Consider the following 22,482-nt stretch of genomic DNA (forward strand, 5'->3'; position numbering starts at 1 on the left):
AAGCTAAATAAATTTATCCCTTTTCAAGAGACACAAAAACAGTCTGAACGTGAAAAGCGTTGACATACAAGTAATATAACAATCTCCAAACATGCGACTTCACAAAAAAACTATGATTTAATAAATGTTAAAACACAAGAACCATTGCTAAACCAAGTCCCTAACAGAGGTGGCTTCAGTTTTGCTACAAAATTGAATACGTAGGCCGCTTTTTATATTATTGTATTTATAATTCGGAAGATTTACTAAGTGTACTTAGAGATTAGAACGTAAACCCTTACATCGAATTGGTATGTTTACAAGCCCACAACTCTCAGTCTTTTTCTATAGATGTATTTCAAACGATTATTTATGTATTTCATCATAACAATCATAGATTTATATGAACATAATTTTTTCGTGTTTTCTTTTTTTTGCTTTTAAAGTTTAAGCACTTTTATTTTTTGATATTTTACAGCTGCACTCACACAGATTGATGGTTTATAATTTTATTATTTTAGTCTCAGAATTGGCTGATTTTTGGTATCAATGCCTTTAATTTAGTCATTTGTGATATCTCGCAAAGGAACGTATTTCAATTGTTTGGAAAACTGCCGACAAGCTTATTTTTCATAAAGCATTCTTAAAACTCCGTTCTTTTGTCAACAGTCACATCACTGGTTTTCAGAAAATTACTCAAAAACGGACTCATTCAAAAAAGTGGTAAACATGGTCTATATGTGAGAGTACAGCTTTAATACTAACTAGATGTGAAAAAGATATTATAAAATTGGTGACTTTCATAAACTGTCGACATGAAAATACGAATTATTTATTTACCCAAAGATGTTTTAGTTATTTTCTATTGCTTCCACATTTAAAATGTTTCATGTATTTAATATGTATTTATATATTCAGAATATATAGCTAAAGTGATAAGGTCTCTATTGATAATTATTATATTTCTTATTTTCACATATTTTGCATATTAATGCATATTGATCCATTATCTATGCTTTATGATTTCATATTGATTATTATTTTGTACATATAAATGTATATGTGTATACTGATAACTCTTCTTGGTTTGTATGATTTTGTTAATCATATAATATATTATGTATTACTTCAATTTAAATTTGAATTTGATAATGCCTATTTAAAATGTATATATTCAAACTCATGTTGATGGTTGATTAACTATGTGGTAAAGTCCAATAAACTATACTCTTCTTCAATTTCGTGACTTTTAACTTGGAAAAAACATGCAACGTAATAAATGACTAGACGATGCAGATTGCTATTAACTATTTATGCTATATATAACAAAGAAAATCAAAGGACTACATATATTATCAACAATACATATATAATGGACAGATTGATAAACTGAACAAAAATCTGTCGATCACAATAGCTCTGAGACGAACAAACCCATATAAACAAGAGATGTTTGTCAAACATAATGCCTCCCCCCTGAGCACAATGTTGTCAGGATTATATGGACAATTGAATGAAATATGCATGGACTGAAACGACAGCTGATTTGTCACTGACATTGGATGCCGTTGAGGCAGTTTTAAGAATATGACCATTCAAAGTGTGAGGATAGAGTGTGTTATGACCATGACCTTTGACTCTATGACCTCAAAATCCATAGGAGTCATCAGCTGGTCACCAAAAATCTAAATGTCAAGTTTGAGGGCCATGGGTGCAGGCATTGACAAGTTATCACAGACAATCTTTTTTCGTTCAAGGTCACTGTGACCTTGACCTTTGACCCCTAAAATCATAAGGGGTCATCTACAGGTCAGACCCAACTCCAAGTCAAGTTTGAGGACCATGGGTGCAGGCATTGTAGAGTTATCACACGGACAACCTTTTACCATTCAAGGTCACCGTGACCTTGACCCAAAGACCCCCAAAAGCAATAGGGGTCATCTACTGGTAAGGCCCAACCTCCAAGTCAAGTATGAGGGCCATCGGTGCCGGCATTGTCGAGTTATCACTCGGACAAACTTTTACCATTCAAGGTCACTGTGACCTTGACTTTTGGCCCGATTACCCCAAAAAACAATAGGGGTCATCTACTGGTCAGGCCCAACTTCCATATTAAGTTTGAAGACCATAGGTATTGTTGAGTTATCACTCAGACAAGCTTTAAAATTATTTTACCATTAAAGGTCACTGTGACCTTGACCTTTGACCCGATGAGCCCCAAAATCATTAAGGGTCATCTACTGGTCAGGCCCAACCTTCATGTCAAGTTTGATGACCATACGTCCAGGAATTGTTGAGTTATCACTCAGACAAGCTTTGGTCTACTGACGGACGGACGGACGGACGGACGTACCGACCGACATGTGCAAAGCAATATACCCCTTTCTTCGAAGGGGGGCATAATTATCTTCTAAATTATATATATTAGAGAAAAACCAATGTTTAAGAAAATTGAAACTTTTGAAATATCTTCATATTTTATCAAAATAATAAGAAGTCATCATCATCATCACTCTCTTCCTCAGAATCGGAGAAAAAGTTCAGGTTAATTAAGAGACTAGCGATATCATCTTCCAACATCAGCAGCAAATTTTGAAGCCGCTCTTGTCTCTCTTGAAAGAAATCCCAAAAGGTCACGCGCTCCTCGTAATCCAAACTGCCATCGGCATTGCGTCTTTGCCGTCACCGACGAGGATTCGGCTCAGCTTTAGTTCCGTCTGGATTCATGTGAAGGTAGAAACATTTTTCGTTGAATGGACACTCACCCCTTCCCTTGTCAAAGTATTTGCATGGCTTTTTCCTGCAAAAAGAAACTAAAAAACTTAACGTTCTGAGGTGGGGCTGTTGACCTCAATTTTATAGTTTTTATAATTCTGTAAAAAAGGGTTTAAAGGACCTTTATTAAAGCCAGTGTTTTAGGCCTTGCTATAAATATGGGTATTGTTACTGGTAACATCAGTACCAAGTTTAGTTTGATTATAACCTTGAGTTTTGGACCTAATGACCCAAAAACAAAAAAGGGTCATCTACTGGTAGTGTCCAACATCCATGTCCGGTTTGAGGAGAACCGTCATGCAGGCATTGTTAAGTTAGCATTCCCGTTCAAGGTCATGATCAACTTGACCTTGCACCAAATGTCCCAAAAATCAATAGGGTCCATCTTCTGGTCACACCCAACATCCATGTCAAGTTTCAGGACCATAGGTCTTTACATTGTCTAGCTATCACGTGGGTGAGCTTTTCACATTTAAGGCCATTGTGACCTTGATTTTGACCTGATGACCTCAAAATTAATAGGGGTCATCTACTGGTCACACCCACAACCTTCATGTCAAGTTTGATAGTAAAGTGTGCAAGTATTGTTAAGTTTTTACTTGGAAAAGCTTTTCACATTAAACATCGGTGTGGCATTGACCTTTGACCTGATGATCTCAAATTCTAAATGGGTCATAACCTGTACATGGCCAAACCTGCATGCCAATTTTGAGATCCATGGGCTCTCGCATTGTCAAATTATCACACCGACAAGCTTTTTGTATGTAATGCCACTTGACCAGTGCACTGATAACCTCAAAATCAATATCAGTCATTGCTCAACCTCCATATCAAATTTGAGGACACTAAGTCGATACATTTTTTGTCATCTCTCGGACAAGCGTATTTCTCTCAATGTCTCAGTGACCTTAACCTTTGAGCAAATGCGTCAAAATCAAAAGGTTTTATCTACTTGCCAAGAAAGACCTCTTATTTAAGTTTTTGGACCTATTACTCAGACAAGCTTTTTGCATACAATGTTATGCTGACCTTGACCTTTGAGCCGATGACCTGAATATCAATAGGATTCATCAACTTATTACACCCAACCTCTAAAACAAGATTGAGGGACAAAAGTACATGCGGGCATACAGCTACAGAAAAGCTACAGAAACAAGCTCAGTAGCAAAAAGTTTTAACATAAACCCGGTTTAATGGCACTGGGTAAACGCCAAAGACATAGAACATAAAATCACAAACAAGAAACATGGAAGAACAGCACAAAACTTCACAAACAGCACAGTGCATACATACTATATATAAACAAGAGGGCCAAATGGCCCTGAATCGCTCACCTGTCATATATTGCACATTCTTCCATTATATACAAATATTGAAAACCTAAGCCTATGAACACGGGGCGTGGCCAATTTTGACCCCAGGGCTAAAGTTTAAACAATCTTAATAGTGGTCTGATAAACGATGCTTCATACCAAATATCTAAGGCCTTCGCCTTTTGTTTCGGAGAAGAAGATTTTTTAAGTTTTCATCATATACATATAATTATAAGGAAACCCATGACCGCCCGGGTGGGGCCATTTTTTGACCCCAGGTCCAAAGATTGAACAATATTGGTACAAGTCAACTAGATGATATACCATGCCAAATATCTAAGCCCTTGTCATTACTTGATTTTACGTGTGTATCTATATATGTATATTTGTTATTAATTGTTGTATGTGGCCCATATTGAAAATTGGTATGTGTACTAAATATGTTATCCAGTTTAAATTAAGACGTTACTTGTCTTTGTGAGTTCAGAGAATTTTTTTTTAAGTTTTCACTATAACACATATAGAGAAAACCCATCAGCCCCGGGGTGTGGCCAATTTTGACCCCAGGGCCATAATTTGAACAAACTTTATAGAGGTCCACTAGACGATGAAGCATGCCAAATATCTAAGCTCTAAGCAACGTTAGTTCAGAGGAGATGATTTTTGAAGTTTTGACTATAAACATATAGAGAAAACCAATGACCCCCCAAGGGGGCGGGGCCAATTTTGACCCCAAGGCCATAATTTGAACAATCTTTGTAGAGGTCCACTAGACGATGAATCATGCCAAATATCTAAGCTCTAGTCCAAGTAAGTTCAGAGGAGAAGATTTTTTAAGTTTTCACTATAAACATATAGAGAATACCCTAACCCCCCGGGGCGGGGCCAATTTTGACCCCAGGGCCATAACTTGAACAATCTTTGTAGAGGTCCACTAGACGATGAATCATGCCAAATATCTAAGCTCTAAGCAACGTAAGTTCAGAGGAGATTTTTGATTTTTTTTTACTATAAACATATAGAGAAAACCAATGACCCCCCAAGGGGGCGGGGCCAATTTTGACCCCAAGGCCATAATTTGAACAATCTTTGTAGAGGTCCACTAGACGATGAATCATGCCAAATATCTAAGCTCTAGTCCAAGTAAGTTCAGAGGAGAAGATTTTTTAAGTTTTCACTATAAACAAATAGAGAAAAGCCATGACCCCCCGGGGCGGGGCCAATTTTGACCCCAGGGCCATAATTTGAACAATCTTGGTAGAGGACCATTTGGTGATCCTACCTACCATATATCAACGGCCTTGTGGTTTGGGAGAAGAATATTTTTAAAGGTTTTCCTTTTGGTTGCCATGGCAACCAGAGTTCTGCATGGAATTGAATTCTTTGAACAACTTTGATAGAAGACCACCCAAGGAACATCCCTATGAAGTTTTATTAATATTGGCTCAGCGGTTAAGGAGGAGATGTCTTTTAAGTAAATTGTTGACGGACGATGCACGACGCACGACACACGACGGACAAAAGGCGATCACAAAAGCTCACCATGTCACACAGTGACAGGTGAGCTAAAAACTAGATATGTTTATCTAGGATTGTTAAGTACCGCCTTGGAATGCAGTAAAATGTAAATTTACTGGGGGTTTAAACCAGTTTATGTGTACAAACCTCCATCTTATCACAACAACCCTAAATAAAGATCCCATAATCACCCTCTCTTTGAAGGGGCATAATTCTCCCCTTACTAAGTACTATCTAAACACCATTCCCCTTAACATTCAAGATTCTTGGTGAAAAAGGTTTGGAGTTGACTGTTGTGAATGTTACAAAATGGCATCATACTGTAATATGTTGAACCCCCTTTATATTTTAACAATTGTCCGGATATCCGAATTTACTTACACTCTGTTGTCTTATCGCTGTTTTTCCATTTCTTTTATGAGTATTCCAGAAGTCTTGTAGTAAATGAATATGTTGATAATTACAATTTCAATTCAGATATAAATTCCATAAGTATACCTTGAATCGAAGCTGTATAACACGTTTATAAATTTGAAGTACACACGACTGTCACAAATATGTCCGCCATTTTAACTGTTGGGTTACAGCGCAGTAATATTTATTAGATATTTATTCATTGGAGTAAACTTTTCCTGTATGAATTGTAAAGTTAAATTGTTTCAAGCATAATTTTATTATTAATGTTTTATATAAATGTGCTCATGTTACAGATTACAATTACAATGCTGCGAGCGCACTATTTGATTCGATTGTTGCTATGACACTATTTTGCGGATGAATGATAATGTTATTTCTGCAGCATTAAGATATTTGTTTCATTATAATTAGATTGTTTAATTAAGTGTTCGAATAGGATGCAATTTGTCATTCTCGATCGATTGATGTATCTATTATTATGAATGTCTTGCAAGACTTTTCATATTTACTTGTTTTATTGTACTCGAGCCTTGGCACCTTCTTCTCACCTGCAAATGTGAGCTGCAGCCCTGCAGACCAATCAAAAGCCTTGCAGCATTGCTGCAGCATCTTGCGGGTATATAAGAAGTGTCAAGTTCGAGCTTGGGACAGTTGACATTTCTGAAACTTGAACTATTTTCAACATCTTGAAAACAAACATGCGAGGTATATTCTTTTGACACGTATTATAATTAAATCAACGCGCACATTTATTAAGTAAATGAACCTCGCATATTATTATATAAGAATAAATAATCATTATAATTACATTGAACTTAACTTTATTAAACTATTGATCAACTCGTCAACTGTCCACTGAACATGTCCGCAATTGTAATTATTGACTTAGCTTTGTGGAGTTGAGATTAACTTGAATAAATAACGTTTAATTGAGAAACGGACTTGCGTTTTCGAATATTCATCACTGATCATTATTAAACTACATATACCTTGGCTCACCAGGCACTTTGCCTGGTGTAAGCAGTGATTCACCACAGATATACTTTGGCTCACCGGGTAAACTACTTGGTGTAATCAGTGATCCACCACATATCATCGACAGTTAATAATCATTTAACTTTAAACGTATGAGACGGATGTTACAATACTTTCAGACGGAATCATGGACAGACAGATCCACTGATGCGCACGGACGGACAAGGGCAAATCAGTAAGTGGGGGCATTATAAAATCAAAGTCTTACCCAAGAGCCTGTTTGTATCCTTGGATCAGTTTGATTTTATCTTCCTTCGTATCGACCCAGTACGCACTCGGTGTGACAAAATCTGACTGAACACGACATTCTGGACATGATCTGTGAATAACAAGGGCATTTTATTTATACATCCTTGACTTTGCGTTTGAAGATGAAACAGATCAAAGACATAGTCCTATTTTTTTAAAAAGCTTAAAAAAAATAATGTCCAGTCAAAATGGGTCCTATATCAAAACTTATCACAGATGCATTGTGGTCATCTATTTTTAGGCTTTAAACAAAAAAATCTATGTTGAATAATAAAGGGCTATAATTTGCATTACATGCGACATAATTATCTGAATAGTTGAGTTTAGTAGGTTGGATAGATGGGGACATGTATGTCTCTAAAGTTTCATTGCATATGATGTTTTTGCTAAGATATTGACTTAAATGTGCTTATATGCAAAACCTTAACATGTGACACAGGCTGACTATTCTTTAAAACAAGAGCTGTCACAGAGACAGCACGCTCGACTATTCCCCACTTTTCAGTGTAAGGATTAATAAGTTTTGGCGAAACATGCATGGATCACTGTTAGATTAGATTTTAATGCAATACATGATGTATTTCCTGAGATATTAACATAAATGTGGTTACATGCAAAATTTTAACCAGATTTTTAAAGTGTAATAATAAAGGGCCATTATTTGCAAAACACAGTTATCTTACTTGATTATTCAATTAGGCTGGGTGGTTGTATAAAGTCTCAATGCAATCCATCCAGTAGTTGCTGAGATATTAACCTATAGATGTGTGCTTACATGCAAAACCTTAACCAGAATTCCTGAGTGAAATAATAAAGGCAAGTATTTGCATTAAATGCAAACTAGAGTTATCTAACTTGGAAAATTAAGTAGGTTGGATGGTTGAGTACCATTGTATCAAGTCTCAATGCAATACCTAAAGCAGTTGCTGAGATATTAACCTATGTGTGCTTGCACCCAAAACCTTAACCAGAATTTCTAAGTCAAATAATAAAGGCCTATTATTTGCATTAAATGCAAACTAGAGTTATCTTACTAGGTTAAATAAGTAGGTTGGATGGTTGAGTACCATTGTATCAAGTCTCAATGCCATACCTCAAGTAGTTGCTGAGATATTAACCTATGTGTGCTTGCACGCAAAACCTTGACCAGAATTTCTAAGTCAAATAATAAAGGCCTATTATTTGCATTAAATGCAAACTAGAGTTATCTAACTTGGTTCATTGAGTAGGTTGGATGGTTGAGTAACATTGTATCAAGTCTCAATGCAATACATCAAGTATTTGCTGAGATATAAACCTATGTGTGCTTGCACGCAAAACCTTAACCAGAATTTCTAAGTCAAATAATAAAGGCCTATTATTGGCATTAAATGCAAAGTAGAGTTATTAAACTTGGTTAATTAAGTAGGTTGGATGGTTGAGTACCATTGTATCAAGTCTCAATGCAATACCTCAAGTAGTTGCTGAGATATTAACCTATGTGAGCTTGCACGCAAAACCTTAACCAGAATTTCTTAGTCAAATATTAAAGGCCTATTTTTGGCATTAAATGCAAAGTAGAGTTACCAAATTTGGTTAATTAAGTAGGTTGGATGGTTGAGTACCATTGTATAAAGTCTCAATGCAATACCTCAAGTAGTTGCTGAGATATTAACCTATGTGTGCTTGCACGCAAAACCTTAACCAAGGGGTGACGCCGACGCCGACGCTTGGGTGAGTAGTATAGCTCTCCATATTCTTCGAAAAGTCGAGCTAAAATGAAGTTTACATCAACTACAACCATCACATGAAATGTGACCCCCAAATGAAAGCATATCTTACAAGGGGATCAATTTGAATACAGAGTTATAGTCAACCCAGGATACCTACGGTATGAATATATTGGCAGTAATATATCTCTTCAAATATTAATACAAGTCTAGCATTATGTTTAACCTTCCTACGACTTTTAGCCTCGATAGTTTTTCTTACCTGATTGTCTTACTATCAAACTGTTTTGATGCCCTCCATTTTCGAATACATGCGAGACAGAAGCAGTGGGAGCAATCGGAGAGAATACCAAATCTCTGCTCGGCTGTTGGCTGTTTTTCCAACACTATGTCCATACAGACTCCACACTGCTTGTCTTTACTGCGCGCAATTGCGAATGATAGCTCCATGTCTCTCTCATGCTGCTGTAAACATTCCTGGCAAAATAGAAAAATACAAGCTTTGGAGGTAGGGATTGGAAATCGGGTGAACATCTTTTTCAATCATTGCAAAAAAATGGTCAAACCATCCGTTCATTTTTTTTAGCTCACCTGAGCACAAAGTGCTTAAGGTGAGCTATTGTGATCGGTCTATGTCCGGCGTCTGTCGTCCCGCGTCAGCAAGTCCTTATAAATGTCATCTTCTCCTAAACCACTTGGACAATCTTAATGAAACGTAATATGAATGATCCATGGTTGGTGCTCTTTCAAAATCGTTCAAAGAAATGAATTACTGGTACATGCAGAACTCTGGTTGCCATTGCAACCTATAAGAAAAAGTACATTTTTTTCTTGACAAAAACATGAGGCCTAGAGCAAAAATATTTGGTTTGGAACATTGTCTAGAAGTTTTCTATCAAGTTGGTACAAATTATACCCCTGGGGTCAAAATTGGCCCCACCTTGTGGGTAACAAGTTCACTATAAATACATTTTGTTAAAATCTTAATAGTTATGTAATGTTTACTCTTGAAGCAAGGGCAGCAAATCTTGCTGTATGGTCACCCTATCTGTTGAAGAGTGCATTGTCTATTCTAAATTTTCTATTTTTAGAAACAATTGATTATATCTTATATTTTTTAATTCTTCAAATTAATAACTTCTAAGGTAATTAAATAACTGTTCTTTTTATAGGTTTATTGGTTAGGCAATATTATATCTCTTTATTTTCTAGAAAAATTTCATTTTTACCCAACGATGTATTTAATAACCAGACTTTTCCAATTAACTACATATAGACCATTGTAATTTACAATCTTATATTGTGCATGGTTAGTGAATACACCTTATACAAACAAGACCTTAACTATCATACATAGTTAGAAAGCTATCTTGTGTTGGATGGAAATTGAGACATTGTTACCTGAGGCTGTTCATTTTGTACTTTTATCAAATCCTCAAAGTTATAGCAGTTATATATATTTTATTGGATGGTGTGCTGTCTATCGTTCGTGTGTTCTACACTATTGCTTGTGAAAATCAAATTATCCCTCTAGGGTCAAAACTCGCTATGCCATGAGGTTTCCTGTGGACTGTGTCGTCTGACACCACTAGGCCCAGACCTACTGTCTTATTTTTGAAACTACAGCGAAGAGATTTTGACCATGTTCACTATTCTGTAAACAAATAACAATGTTGTGGTTGGATGACCTTGACTGTGACCTGTTAACCTACTTTCTTATTTTTGAACCTACAGCAATGAAATTTTGACCGTGTATTCAGTTTTGATGACAAATATCAATGCTGTGCTTTGATTACACTTATTGCACCTTTCTTTTGTTATGAAATTTGGAATATGTGTACAGCTTGAAAACATATATCAATATTGACATTGCCAGGTGACCTTTTGACCTACTTTCTTATTTTTGAAGCTACAGTTTTGAATTTTGGATCATATCTACAGCTTTGATAACAAATATCAAGCTATATTGATTACAAAGGTTAAACACGTTTACACAGGAGAGCGATTTAGGGCCAACATGGTCCTCTTGTTTTATAATGAGGTCGAAAATCAGACTAAAAATCATTGGAAATAATCAGTCAAACCATCTTATCAAATTTCAATAATTAAATTAAAATAATAAATAGTTAAACTTTAAAAAACTAGAACTCCGCGAGTCGGATGTGTCGCCTGACGAATTATTTACTGTCGACATTATAGCTGTTAGATTGGCATTTTATTCATTTATAGACAATGATGTTGCCATTTAACTTTCAAGTGTAGGTGGCATTTGAACCCTCAATCAGATATACCTACGGAATAAGTTTCAGGTTGAAACCTCCTATAGTTTACGAGATATGCCACGGACAAAACCTAAGCAAGAAAATTAACAAAGGGCAATAACTCTAAAAATATGGCAGCAAGAGTAACGGTTCTTGTGCACTGCACTTGCCCTCAATGAGATATATCTAGCTATGAAGTTTCAAGTTGATACCTCTTATATTCTTCAAGATATGCCCCGGACAAAACTTTAAGCATGAAAATTAACAAAGGGCAATAACTTTAAAACTAAGAAAGCAAGAGTAACTGTTATTGTGCACTGCACTTGCCCTCAATGAGATATATCTAGCTATGAAATTTCAAGTTGATACCTCTTATATTCTTCAAGATATGCCCCGGACAAATCTTTAAGCATGAAAATTAACAAAGGGCAATAACTTTAAAACTAAGAAAGCAAGAGTTACTGTTATTGTGCACTGCACTTGCCCTCAATGAGATATATCTAGCTATGAAGTTTCAAGTTGATACCTCTTATATTCTTCAAGATATGCCCCGGACAAAACTTTAAGCATGAAAATTAACAAAGGGCAATAATTTTAAAACTAAGAAAGCAAGAGTTACTGTTATTGTGCACTGCACTTGCCCTCCATGAGATCTATCTACATATGAAGTTTCAAGTTGATAACTCTTAAATTCTACAAGATATGCCCCGGACAAAACTTTAAGCATGAAAAATAACAAAGGGCAAAACTCTAAAAATATGGAAGCAAGAGTAACAGTTCTTGTGCACTGCACTTGCCCTCAATTAGATCTATGTACAACTGAAAATGGGACGCCGCCGACAAAAGTAACCCCTATATGTCGTCTTTTCAGGCGACACAAAAACATGCTTTGAAAAGTTAATTCATGTTCTTTATTTAAAGACGAACAAAATCCAAAACAAGTACTTGTCTATGCTCCAAGTTTTGTTTCTCGTCTCCTGGCAACAAAACAGCAAGCCCACAAAGGTCACACACGTCGCCATGACGATATTCGCACTCGTCACCATACGGGCATTCACGATCAGCAGAAAACGGGCACAGCAATTGACCTGAACTTACTACCGGAACTTCATCAAAACTAAGGGAGGGCTCGGTATTTTCAAGATTGTTTGCTGCAGCGTGAGCATAGGAGTTTGGAACTGAAAAATAGAAAATTAGAGAAACAAATATTATTTTTGGCTTTTATGTTGCCATTGAGCAAACTTTTTGACACTTGAAATTCAAGAAATCATGCATTTTTACACTTTTAATTCAAGAGTATCATGCATTATTACACTTTAAATTCAAGACATATTGTATTTTAACACTTGAAGTTCAAGATATTTTGTATATATAAATGCCAAATTGCCCTAACACCAACATAGGGGCGAGTAATAAAGCAGCCTTATTCTTCAATTATCGCACAAAAACTAACCAGCAGCCAGTTGTATAAAACTGCGTAACTATTGTCTGGATAAAGTTAGGCTGACAACTATTTTGAATGGACAATATTTATCAGCTATTTTTTTTATCAATACAATTTCTGAATAAAAACAAAACAAAAGCTTACTGGATGAACACTGAAACGGCTGGCCAGGAACAAATTCGGAAGCCTTTACCCATTCTTCAGGGGGCTTTGGAGTGGTGGGTGTGCTGGGCTCCTTATTTAAGGCCTTCTTGAGGGAGACCATTCCACTTGTAATAGGTTCGGAACTGGAAACAGGGGGTGGCACATGGGATTTCTGAGGCACGGGTTTCAATGGTGTGCTTTTCTTCTGACTTTCTGGTTGGAAGTTGGACCTTGGCTTTATATGATCATATCTGAAAAGGATTTTTGCAAGAACTAGAGCATATATACATGCACTTTTGTCCTCTTGTTAATTGTAAGTTATGATCTACATGTATATAAAGCTTGCAAATTTTTTTAAAAAGCTACATAATAAAACACCCACTTCAAAAATCATTTCACTTGGCAATCGTTGAAGAAAACCACAGAATACCATAAAACAATGAACAAACCTGCATCTATCCCCAAATGTACAGGATCCACGGATGTAGTACTTGCAAACATTGTCTACCGGATTGTGACGATCATGGGAGTAATTGCAATTGTCTCCTTTCCTACAGGCCCCATGAACATAGTACCTGAAAAAGGAATTGCATTTAACCAGATGAAAATCCAAAAAAACAGACATTTTAAGTTTCCTTCTGGATCATTGACTATGTTCTCATATTTCAAAAAACAAATCTCGCATATGCCAGTGCAAAGGGTACTGAGTCTCCATGTGCAAGAGGGCATTGATTATGTGCAAGAGGACACTGACAATGAACAAGAGAACACTTACAATGTACAAGAGGGTACTGACAATGTACAAGAGGATTTGTACAAGAGGACACTGACAATGTAAAATAGGGTACTGGCAATGTACAAAAGGACACTGGCAATGTGCAAGAGGGATCTGACAATGTACAAGAAAGCACTGACAATGTGCATGAGGACACTGACAATGTAAAAGAGGACACTGGCAATGAACAAGAGGATGTTGACAATGTGCATGAGGACACTGACAATGTGCCAAAGGGTACTGACAATATGCAAGAGGACACTGACAATGTACAAGATGACACTGAAAATGTACAAGAGGGGACTGACAATGTGCTCGAGGACACTGACAATGTACAAGAGGGTACTGACAATGAACAAGAGGACACTGACAATGTAAAAGAGGACACTGTTAATGTACAAGAGAAAACTGACAATGTACAAGAGAAAACTGACAATGTACAAGAGGGTACTGACAATGTGCAAGAGAGTTCCTGCAATGTACAAGAGGGTACTGACAATGTACATGAGAACACTGACAATATACAGAGGGCACTGAAATATGTAAGAGGGCGCTTAAAGTGTGCGGGAATGCACTGACAATGTCCAAGAGGCTTCTGATAATATGCAAGTGTTTTGAAAATATGCAAGAGGGCGCTGACAATGTTCAGGAGGGCGCTGACAATGTCAAAGAGGCCTCTGACGATGTCAAAGAGGGTACTGACAATATGCAAGAGGGCACTGACTATGTGCAAGAGGGCACTGACTATGTACAATAGGGCACTGACTATGTGAAAGAGGGCACTGACTATGTGGAAGAGGGTACTGACTATGTGCAATAGGGCACTGACTATGTGAAAGAGGGCACTGACTATGTGCAAGAGGGCACTGACTATGTACAATAGGGCACTGACTATGTGAAAGAGGGCACTGACTATGTGCAAGAGGGTACTGACTATGTGCAAGAGGGTACTGACTATGTGCAAAATGGTGCTCACAATGACCAAGAGGGCTCTGACAATATGAAAGAAGGTACTCAGTCTGTAGGAAATTTCGTCGGACCTCAGCTCCTGCCGGTAATAAATGGTGAGGTCCGGCGATCACATGTATGTTGTAGGCCCGCGTGTCCGGCAATATTTTTTTGGGAAAATCTGTTGTTTAATAATTATGTGTCAAAAGTGTTTCTTGATAATTTAATTAACTAAACTATGTTAACTTGGTCAAACCAACTTAATCAGGGTTTTCAAATGACCTGGGTTTTGACGCAGAGAAACCGTAAATGACCCGAAATTGGCGCATCATGAATATGTATTTTGCGTCAGTTTTGACCCGGGAGAATTTCTGTGAAAGAGTCAGTATCATTTGAAAGGAGTCGTAAGGCAAGCTCTTAATGTTTGTTTAATCAATTAAAGTCAAAAGCAATTAACTGCCAAAGTGATTATCGATGTTGTATCTGACCGGTAACCAACTCACACTCAATGACTCCGCCAATATGAAAATTAACAGATATCCTCGGCTATTTTGCTAAGCTTTTTCGTAGCACATGGTATAAAAAGCACGAGAAACAGGTGCACGCTCACTTCCTGTCAATTTAAATGAATGTGAAAGAAGAACTACGCAAATCGTTGTCAGTGTAGAGTAAAGTTCTATAACAAAATAGTTTTATTGTAATGTCATTTATGAAAAATAAAAACTGTGTTGTGTTAGCCCGGGCTAAAGCTCTGCCCCACGGGAACGAACTGCTGGTAAAATCCCCGCCAAATGCCCCCGCACTCCAGGGACACTAGGTAAGGCCCATTCCCTGTTATTTTGACGCGCAGACAAAACCACCGCATTCACCTGGCACTGCGAGGCCACCTGGAAGGTTAAAACACAGCCATTTCCCCAGGTATCCACCTAGTACCCTCGGACCTGGGGGGGGGGGGGGGGGGGGTTTACAATTGCCAGTGCTCCAGCCAGGATTTGAAAAGGGCAGGGTGGAGTTTTGAAAAGGGCAAGCTACATGAGTCGTGTAGAGGTTGGGGTGGTTGTGGGGGGGGGGGGGGGTCCACCCCTGTCACAAGGTGTTTGTTTTTTGTGGGGGGGGGGGTCTCCCCCTAGAATTTGTTTTGTTATTATACTCAATTTAAATCATTTTCCATGATTTTCAGACTTATACAAAATGGTGTTGTTGTTTTTTCTCAAAATTTAGAAGGGTGTGTTTTAATATCAAAATTAAAATTTGTCTTTTTGTCTGTGGTAGTTTGATTGTACTTGTTTGGCATCTTCTTTAGTGCAATGTCACATATTTCTTTTAAAAGTTTGTAAGATGAAGATAAAAACAAACACAGTTAAACATAAATAGATACACACACAAAAAAAAATGTAGTGGACGAATCTTAGTTTGGTACGATCGGGTTTGGGTACGAATGTTACATTCAGCCTGTTTGTTATTTAATTGTCTTTGGTAAAATAATGTTTAATATGCTGATGTTTTAGAATAAAATGACAATAAAAATCACTACCCTGGTTTAAAAAATCACTTATTAAACATAGAACATTGATAAAATAACTCCGAAAATCGTTCTGATAAAATGGCGGTTTCGGCGAATTTTGACAAGATCGTGGACATGATAAGTAAATACTAAATAAAGCATCAACATAATTTTGTGGATTACAAAGAAATTTTCATCATGAATATTTTATAAGTAAACATTCAAAACATTTACTGAAAAGGTGATGTATTTGATTGTATTAGCGCCACCTTTCTTATGTTTCGGCTAAAACACGGTATTTGTCCATTTTATATTTTTTGGTTGTTATACATAGATTGAAGGAAAGTGTGTGATTTCAAACTTAATTCTTTGCAGCCAAAGCATGTAACCTAGTCCACTCCTGCTGGCCTCCAAATTTCAAGTGAAAATATCAATTTGTATTCGAGTAACAGCAAAAAACATATCCCAAAAATGGCCATTTTCAAGCGTTATGCTGTCTCATTTGATTTTTTTATATATTCAAACTGTTATATATCTATTTTGCATGATGATTTGGAAAAAATGCATTACCTCAGCTTATAGAAAATTTCAAGTGCTAAATTTTGGTGGGTAAATCAAGAAAATTATTACAGAAAATATGACTTATTAACATAAAGTGGTGCTTTTGCCAATTTTTCAAAATCACAATAAGTATCCCTTGTTATATGCATGAAAAACATTGAAAATTCACCAATTTACAAGTGATAACTGTTTTGTAAGACTGATTATTAATCAAACTTCCAATTTTTTGTTGCTTTGGGCATTCATGATTCACATTCTTAAAAAGAAGGAGGTTCACCTTTAAGATTTTCAGGGTTAAAAAATCTGTAGAGTCCGTAACCATGGGTTTGTATCTACATATGTATTAATGACAGAAATATGGCATTCCACAAATAAAAACCTCTGTATGAGTATGTTTAATGGCTGAAACATTTTTGGAATATTTTGATTTTAAGTTGCATTTTTTTACATATTTAATGTTACGGACACTACAAAATCAGCCTTCAAATTTTGATTTGAAATTTCCATTGTTTTCAATAGCATATTTCCTTATATTTTTTCATGGTAAAAGCAATTTTTTTATTGTGCAATATTGCATCATCTTTTAACTATTGGAAAATACCAATAAAACGGCTGATGCAACAATATTTGTGATGAATTATTGCATCATCCAAAACAACCGCCTTTCTAAGAAATACAACAGTCCAGCTGTAATGATGGAATCAGCTAAGAAAATGGCTTATTTTGGGTAATAGTCGGTCAGATTCCAGCAAGAAGTCCTTTCAAATGGAAAACACTAAAGGTGTTGGTTCCAGTGATGCTCTAGGTATGTATTATCCTTATCTAAACATTCCATGCTATGTTACGTAGGGTCCGTAACCAAAACCATATGTCTGTACATGATGCCCTGAATTAATGCAATTGTCCACATGAAATGCACATGTTGTGATGCTTATTTGTTGAAATTGCCATGCCCAACATATAACAAACTAAAATGGTCTTAACAGGTTGTTTAATGGAAATCCTATGACAGTATGACACACAATTTCATTTTGTGTAGCCTATTACGGAGCCGAGATGAAATATTTTTACATAAAGATTGGCGTGTATGCCAATGAATACAATCAGTGTTATAATATACAGATCACAGACACAGTGGATACTTGTTAAATGTACAGAATTGAAGCTTAAGTAATATTTGATTTGTACTTGTACTCAGGTTACAGACTCTACAAAATACGGCCACTTGTTTCTAAGTCTACTGTAAGTATGTTCAAAAACATTTTTATGAACAGAAACAATACAATTGAACCATATAGGGACATTTATACCTTTTGAGGTTTTTCTTTTCACAAAACCTGTCTTTATATGAAGATTTATATACCATATATATTAATATTCTAAGGTATACATTGAACCCAACCGTTTAAGGTTAATTAATATTCAGAATGTGTTTTTACAGAAGAGAGCCGAAAATCATCACTGCGATCCCGGAAACTTGAAAAAAATGCTGAAATGAATGCTGAAAAGAATGAAGACATAGAAAAGAAGCAAAAGGAGAAAAACAGGCTGAAAGTCAAGGCATGGAGAATGCGTCAGAAAACAGAAAACTCCACAAAATATTCTGAAATCAAAAAGAAAGACACAGAAAGAAAGAAGGAAGCTCGAATGAAAGTGAAACTCATGGCCGATTCAGATCCTGAATTAAAAGCCTCCTTAAGAAAGAAAAAAGCTGAAGAAATGAAAAGATACAGACAGAGAAAAAAGATGAAAACAACATGTTCTTCTGAAGATCCTGGTGTTAAAAAGAGTAAGAAACCGGCTCTGGAAGAAAAAAAGAAAAAAGCTGTGAAGCGAACACAAGCCTGGAGAATGCGATTTAAACTTAAGTCTCCTACAATTCCAATTGTTAACACAGTTGATGAAAATGACAGTCATGGAGAAAGCAGACAGAACAAAAGTAACTTATCCCGTGCAACAGTATACAGACGAGCGCAAATGGTGAAAGGCATTCTGCCTAGGACACCAAAGAAGAAAGCCGCCATTTTAAAGAAGCTTATTGAGTCACCTTCAACATCCAAAGTACTTTCTGACCAAGTAGTAACAATGACACCAGCTTGTAAGAAGAAACTTGAAGTAGCAGATGCTATAGTGAATTCCTTGAAAGAAAGTATTTCCGAGGTAAACATTGGTGTTCGAAAAGACAGAGAAAAGAAACATGCTAAAAAAAACTAAATGTAAAGAAGAAACAACCATCTAACAAGGAGCAGCCTAAAGCAACCTGCAAAGAACAAACAAATGGACAGAAACAAATAACTTTGAAAAGAAAATCGGAGACCAAGCAACCAAAAGCCAAGAGGAGAAAAATAGAAGAGACAGCAGCAACAACATCCCAACAAGATACAGCCTTTCAACCTGGTGATTTTGTTACCGTTGGGCTCAAACCGAGAAAAGGACCCATAAGTGTTTACGTTGCTGAAATTACAAGTAAATCTGAAACAGAATATGGGCTTAAATATATGAAGAAAGCTGGAAACGCATATGTGTGGCCTGAGAAGTCAGACGTTTCTCAGGAGCCAACAGAACATATCATTTCAAAGCAAGAAGCTCCTGAACTTGTCAATGAAAGAGGTCATTTTAAATTCAATACACAGCAACTCAGCAAAGTTAAAGTTAATCTGTTGAAAATACACAAACATGTGTATTTCAAATAGAAAATGTTGAGCATGTGTTGGTTCTTACAATGTGTAGAGTCCGTAACCGTAGTGCAGTCTATTTCTATCTCATACAAAAAATATGTTCTATTGATATAAACAGCAGAAACTGACTCTACTTGATAGGAAAAGTGTTTATTTTAGAAAAACAATGTGCTTGGGGCACTTGGTTCTACAAACTTTAAAAGTTACAGTTAAAGTTGTGTGATCATTTTTGTCAATTTTTAGAGTTCATCGCAACTGGGATGAAATATGTTTTTTTTTATGCTTATCTCAAGCAGAGATTTTATGCATTTGTTTGTTAACATTCTAATTGTTAGTTTTCTGTGTTAACCTGAATAATACAGACTTGTTTCCATTAAAATCTTTGTTGTTATATGCCTGTTGTAGTGTCTGTAACCTTACACTGACCTGTATGTAAAAGTCGCCAAAAAAATAAATTTATAAAAGCGACTGTAGGAAAACAAATATCATTTCCAATGACTGAAACTTTAAACTAAAAATGGACAAAATTTCATGGCCCTGCATGGAAGTTCATTTTTCCACCTTGGTGAGACACTTAGGTGGACAAATACCGTGTTTTAGCCGTTTACATATCAGCAGTGCCGTCTGCTTCAAATCAACAATGTTGAAAATGGCAAGTCTGGTCTGTACAATACAATAAACAATTATTTTAAAAGATTTAATTGTGCTTCACAAAATTTTTCACCATCCCTTCGCATTTTCGATCGCATTTTACGAACTTTCATCATTGGTTTAACGAGTTCTCAATGTATATTCTGATTGGCTGACATTCAATAGGCACGCCTCCTGCCGATGTTTCCTATTTGGCTCTTCCTAATTATCGAATTAGTAGATGACCGATTATGAATACACAGGTCGTCTGCTCACTACACAAATACACAATTAGCTGTCATATGACAAGGCACATGGAAAGATAAAAGGGCAGTACGGCATATTTTAAGCAGTCAATGGGGGCATGGTGACACCTAGCGGGAACACTATTATCATAAGTATTACGTAATTTGTCTCAATTATGACAGCGGATTAAGGGCTGTCAATCTTTTATAATGATTTCAATAGTAAAAAGGGCACTAACGGGATATTTGGGGCTAATAGAGCATTTGTGAAAAGGGCACTACTCAAAAAGGGGGCAGGGCGGTAAGAAAAGGGGCACGGGCGCTGCGCCATTAAAAAATGGGCTAGCTAGAGCACTGATTGCATTATTGGGGCTACTCGACAACTGGTAGGTGTAACACAATTCAAGTTTTAGAAAGTGATTTCTTTTAAAATGGATGAATACAAACTGGCTTTATTACAGCCATGAGTACATGTATATATCAAGTATGCAAATAATTTAACTTCAAATCCTGTTAACTCTAAGAAACTTGGAATAGTTGTAGTATGTGTGGGTAAGAACCAGCCGCCTGGTTAGATCAGTGCCGTGCTAGCGTTCAGGCGGTTGTGGGTTCTTACCCACATCGGACGCACTTTTCCTCCCATGTTTATGTAACGGTCCGCTGTAGGCGGCGGAGGTGCGTTCATAATAATAATCCGTATAAAACGGAAGTACGTTCATACTGGATGGGATGTGAACTTGGTTGGTAATATGCAAATTAGCAAAGCCCGGGATCTTTGAGAATAGAGAAGTTAGTGACGAGTTATAAAGACCAGTGAACCCCTTCAACGTATCTGTTAGTGTTTGTTTCATTACACCAGAAAGCTCGGCTACCTGGAGTTTGTTTGTTTAACGTCGCATGTTACATTTACTTTACTGATGGCAAACAGCAGACTATTTGGTGTTTGTTTGTTTAACGTCGCACGTTACATTTACTTGACTGATGGCAAACAGCAGGAGTGCCTCTGTCGGCCTAAAAGGTGAATGGGGGAGAAGAATAAGAAGAGTAAGGGTAACCGGTTAGCTCAGTTGGTTAGAGCACCACGCTAGTGTTCTGACGGTTGTGAGTTCGAGCCCCCACACCGGGCGCACTTCTCCTCCCAGGTTTAATTTGTAGTGTATTCATTTAACTATATGGCACCCCATGTCCATTTCTTCACTGACCATTTGTTCCAAACATTAACCATAAACTACAGGTACTGACAATGTTCGTTTAATTCGTAATTAGACATGTTAGACTTCAGACAGTGCTGTTTGTGAAAATCTGCTCAGATGAAATTATCGCGAATTTGTATGACATATGTCAACGTTTCTAAGACAATCGTTCATAAGAATTACCTGCATAGTATTTTTGATTCGAACGGGATTTGGCCTTCAGCCATTTCTGTCAGAGTATGAAAGTTTTTTTATAGAAAATATTACGCTGTGAATAATGTTTTTTCATCAAGTTGATGCAATGTCAAAATAAGATCTTAGATATATCGGCTTCGAGACAAACGGTCAAAGCCCTGACAAACGTTTCAATGCATTGCCCGCCCGCCTCCCTCTGACACATATCGTCAACGCATTAAGATACATCAAAGTGCTTGTATTATTGTATTATGAACGTCATTATCATCATCCTTGTCAATGTCGTTGACGTGGTCGTGGTCGTCGTGGTCGCCAACACCACCTGCACCACCACCATCACCATCACCATCTACTGTCATCATCTTTGATTAGTTTTCATAATTATTTGCCTTACTCCGTAATTTAGTAACATCATATTTATGCACCAGTCGATTGTAACCACGGCCCCCAGGTCTGGGGACTGATAGCGGGGATTTTGACTTCCGGTCCAGCCAAGCCCGGGTAAAATCCCTGCCCTGTGGGGACGAACTGCTGGCAAAAATGTCGCACCCGAGGGACCCTAGGTAAGGACCATTCCCCGCGAAGACAAAACCACCGCATACACCCGGCTCTGCGGGGCCACCTGGAAAGTAAAAACACGACCCATTTCCCGGGCTATCCCCGGTATTCCCCCAGACCCGGGGGGGGGGGGAGGGGGCGTGTTTACAATTGACTGGTGCATTATGTACATATTATTCATTCAAAAATTGGTTTAAAAACGTTTAAGCATGACATAAAATGTTATTAAGCGATGGTTTGGCTTCAATCTTTTAATGCGGTGTCACTCATATTATGGTTATGATTCATCGATTTCTCAGACCGTTTAAACTTCTTCTTTTTCAAAAAAAAATCATGATTAAGAGTCAACAG

General features: G+C 37.0%; 1 protein-coding gene across 1 annotated transcript; it reads right to left on the bottom strand.

Moving 5' to 3' along the window:
• Positions 1 to 22: 22 nt before the first annotated feature.
• On the bottom strand, positions 23 to 21,699 carry LOC128215836 (probable E3 ubiquitin-protein ligase makorin-1). Its single transcript, XM_052922448.1, has 7 exons — positions 21,562 to 21,699; positions 13,294 to 13,419; positions 12,845 to 13,095; positions 12,202 to 12,434; positions 9,258 to 9,472; positions 7,246 to 7,356; positions 23 to 2,779 (listed from the first exon to the last, which is right to left on the bottom strand). Exons 1-7 carry the CDS (start codon positions 21,603 to 21,605, stop codon positions 2,662 to 2,664), a joined length of 1,098 nt encoding a protein of 365 aa, XP_052778408.1. The 5' UTR covers positions 21,606 to 21,699; the 3' UTR covers positions 23 to 2,661.
• Positions 21,700 to 22,482: the final 783 nt, after the last annotated feature.

The sequence above is a fragment of the Mya arenaria genome, chromosome 14 (assembly GCF_026914265.1).
Source record: "Mya arenaria isolate MELC-2E11 chromosome 14, ASM2691426v1".
In the NCBI taxonomy this organism is placed as follows: domain Eukaryota; kingdom Metazoa; phylum Mollusca; class Bivalvia; order Myida; family Myidae; genus Mya; species Mya arenaria.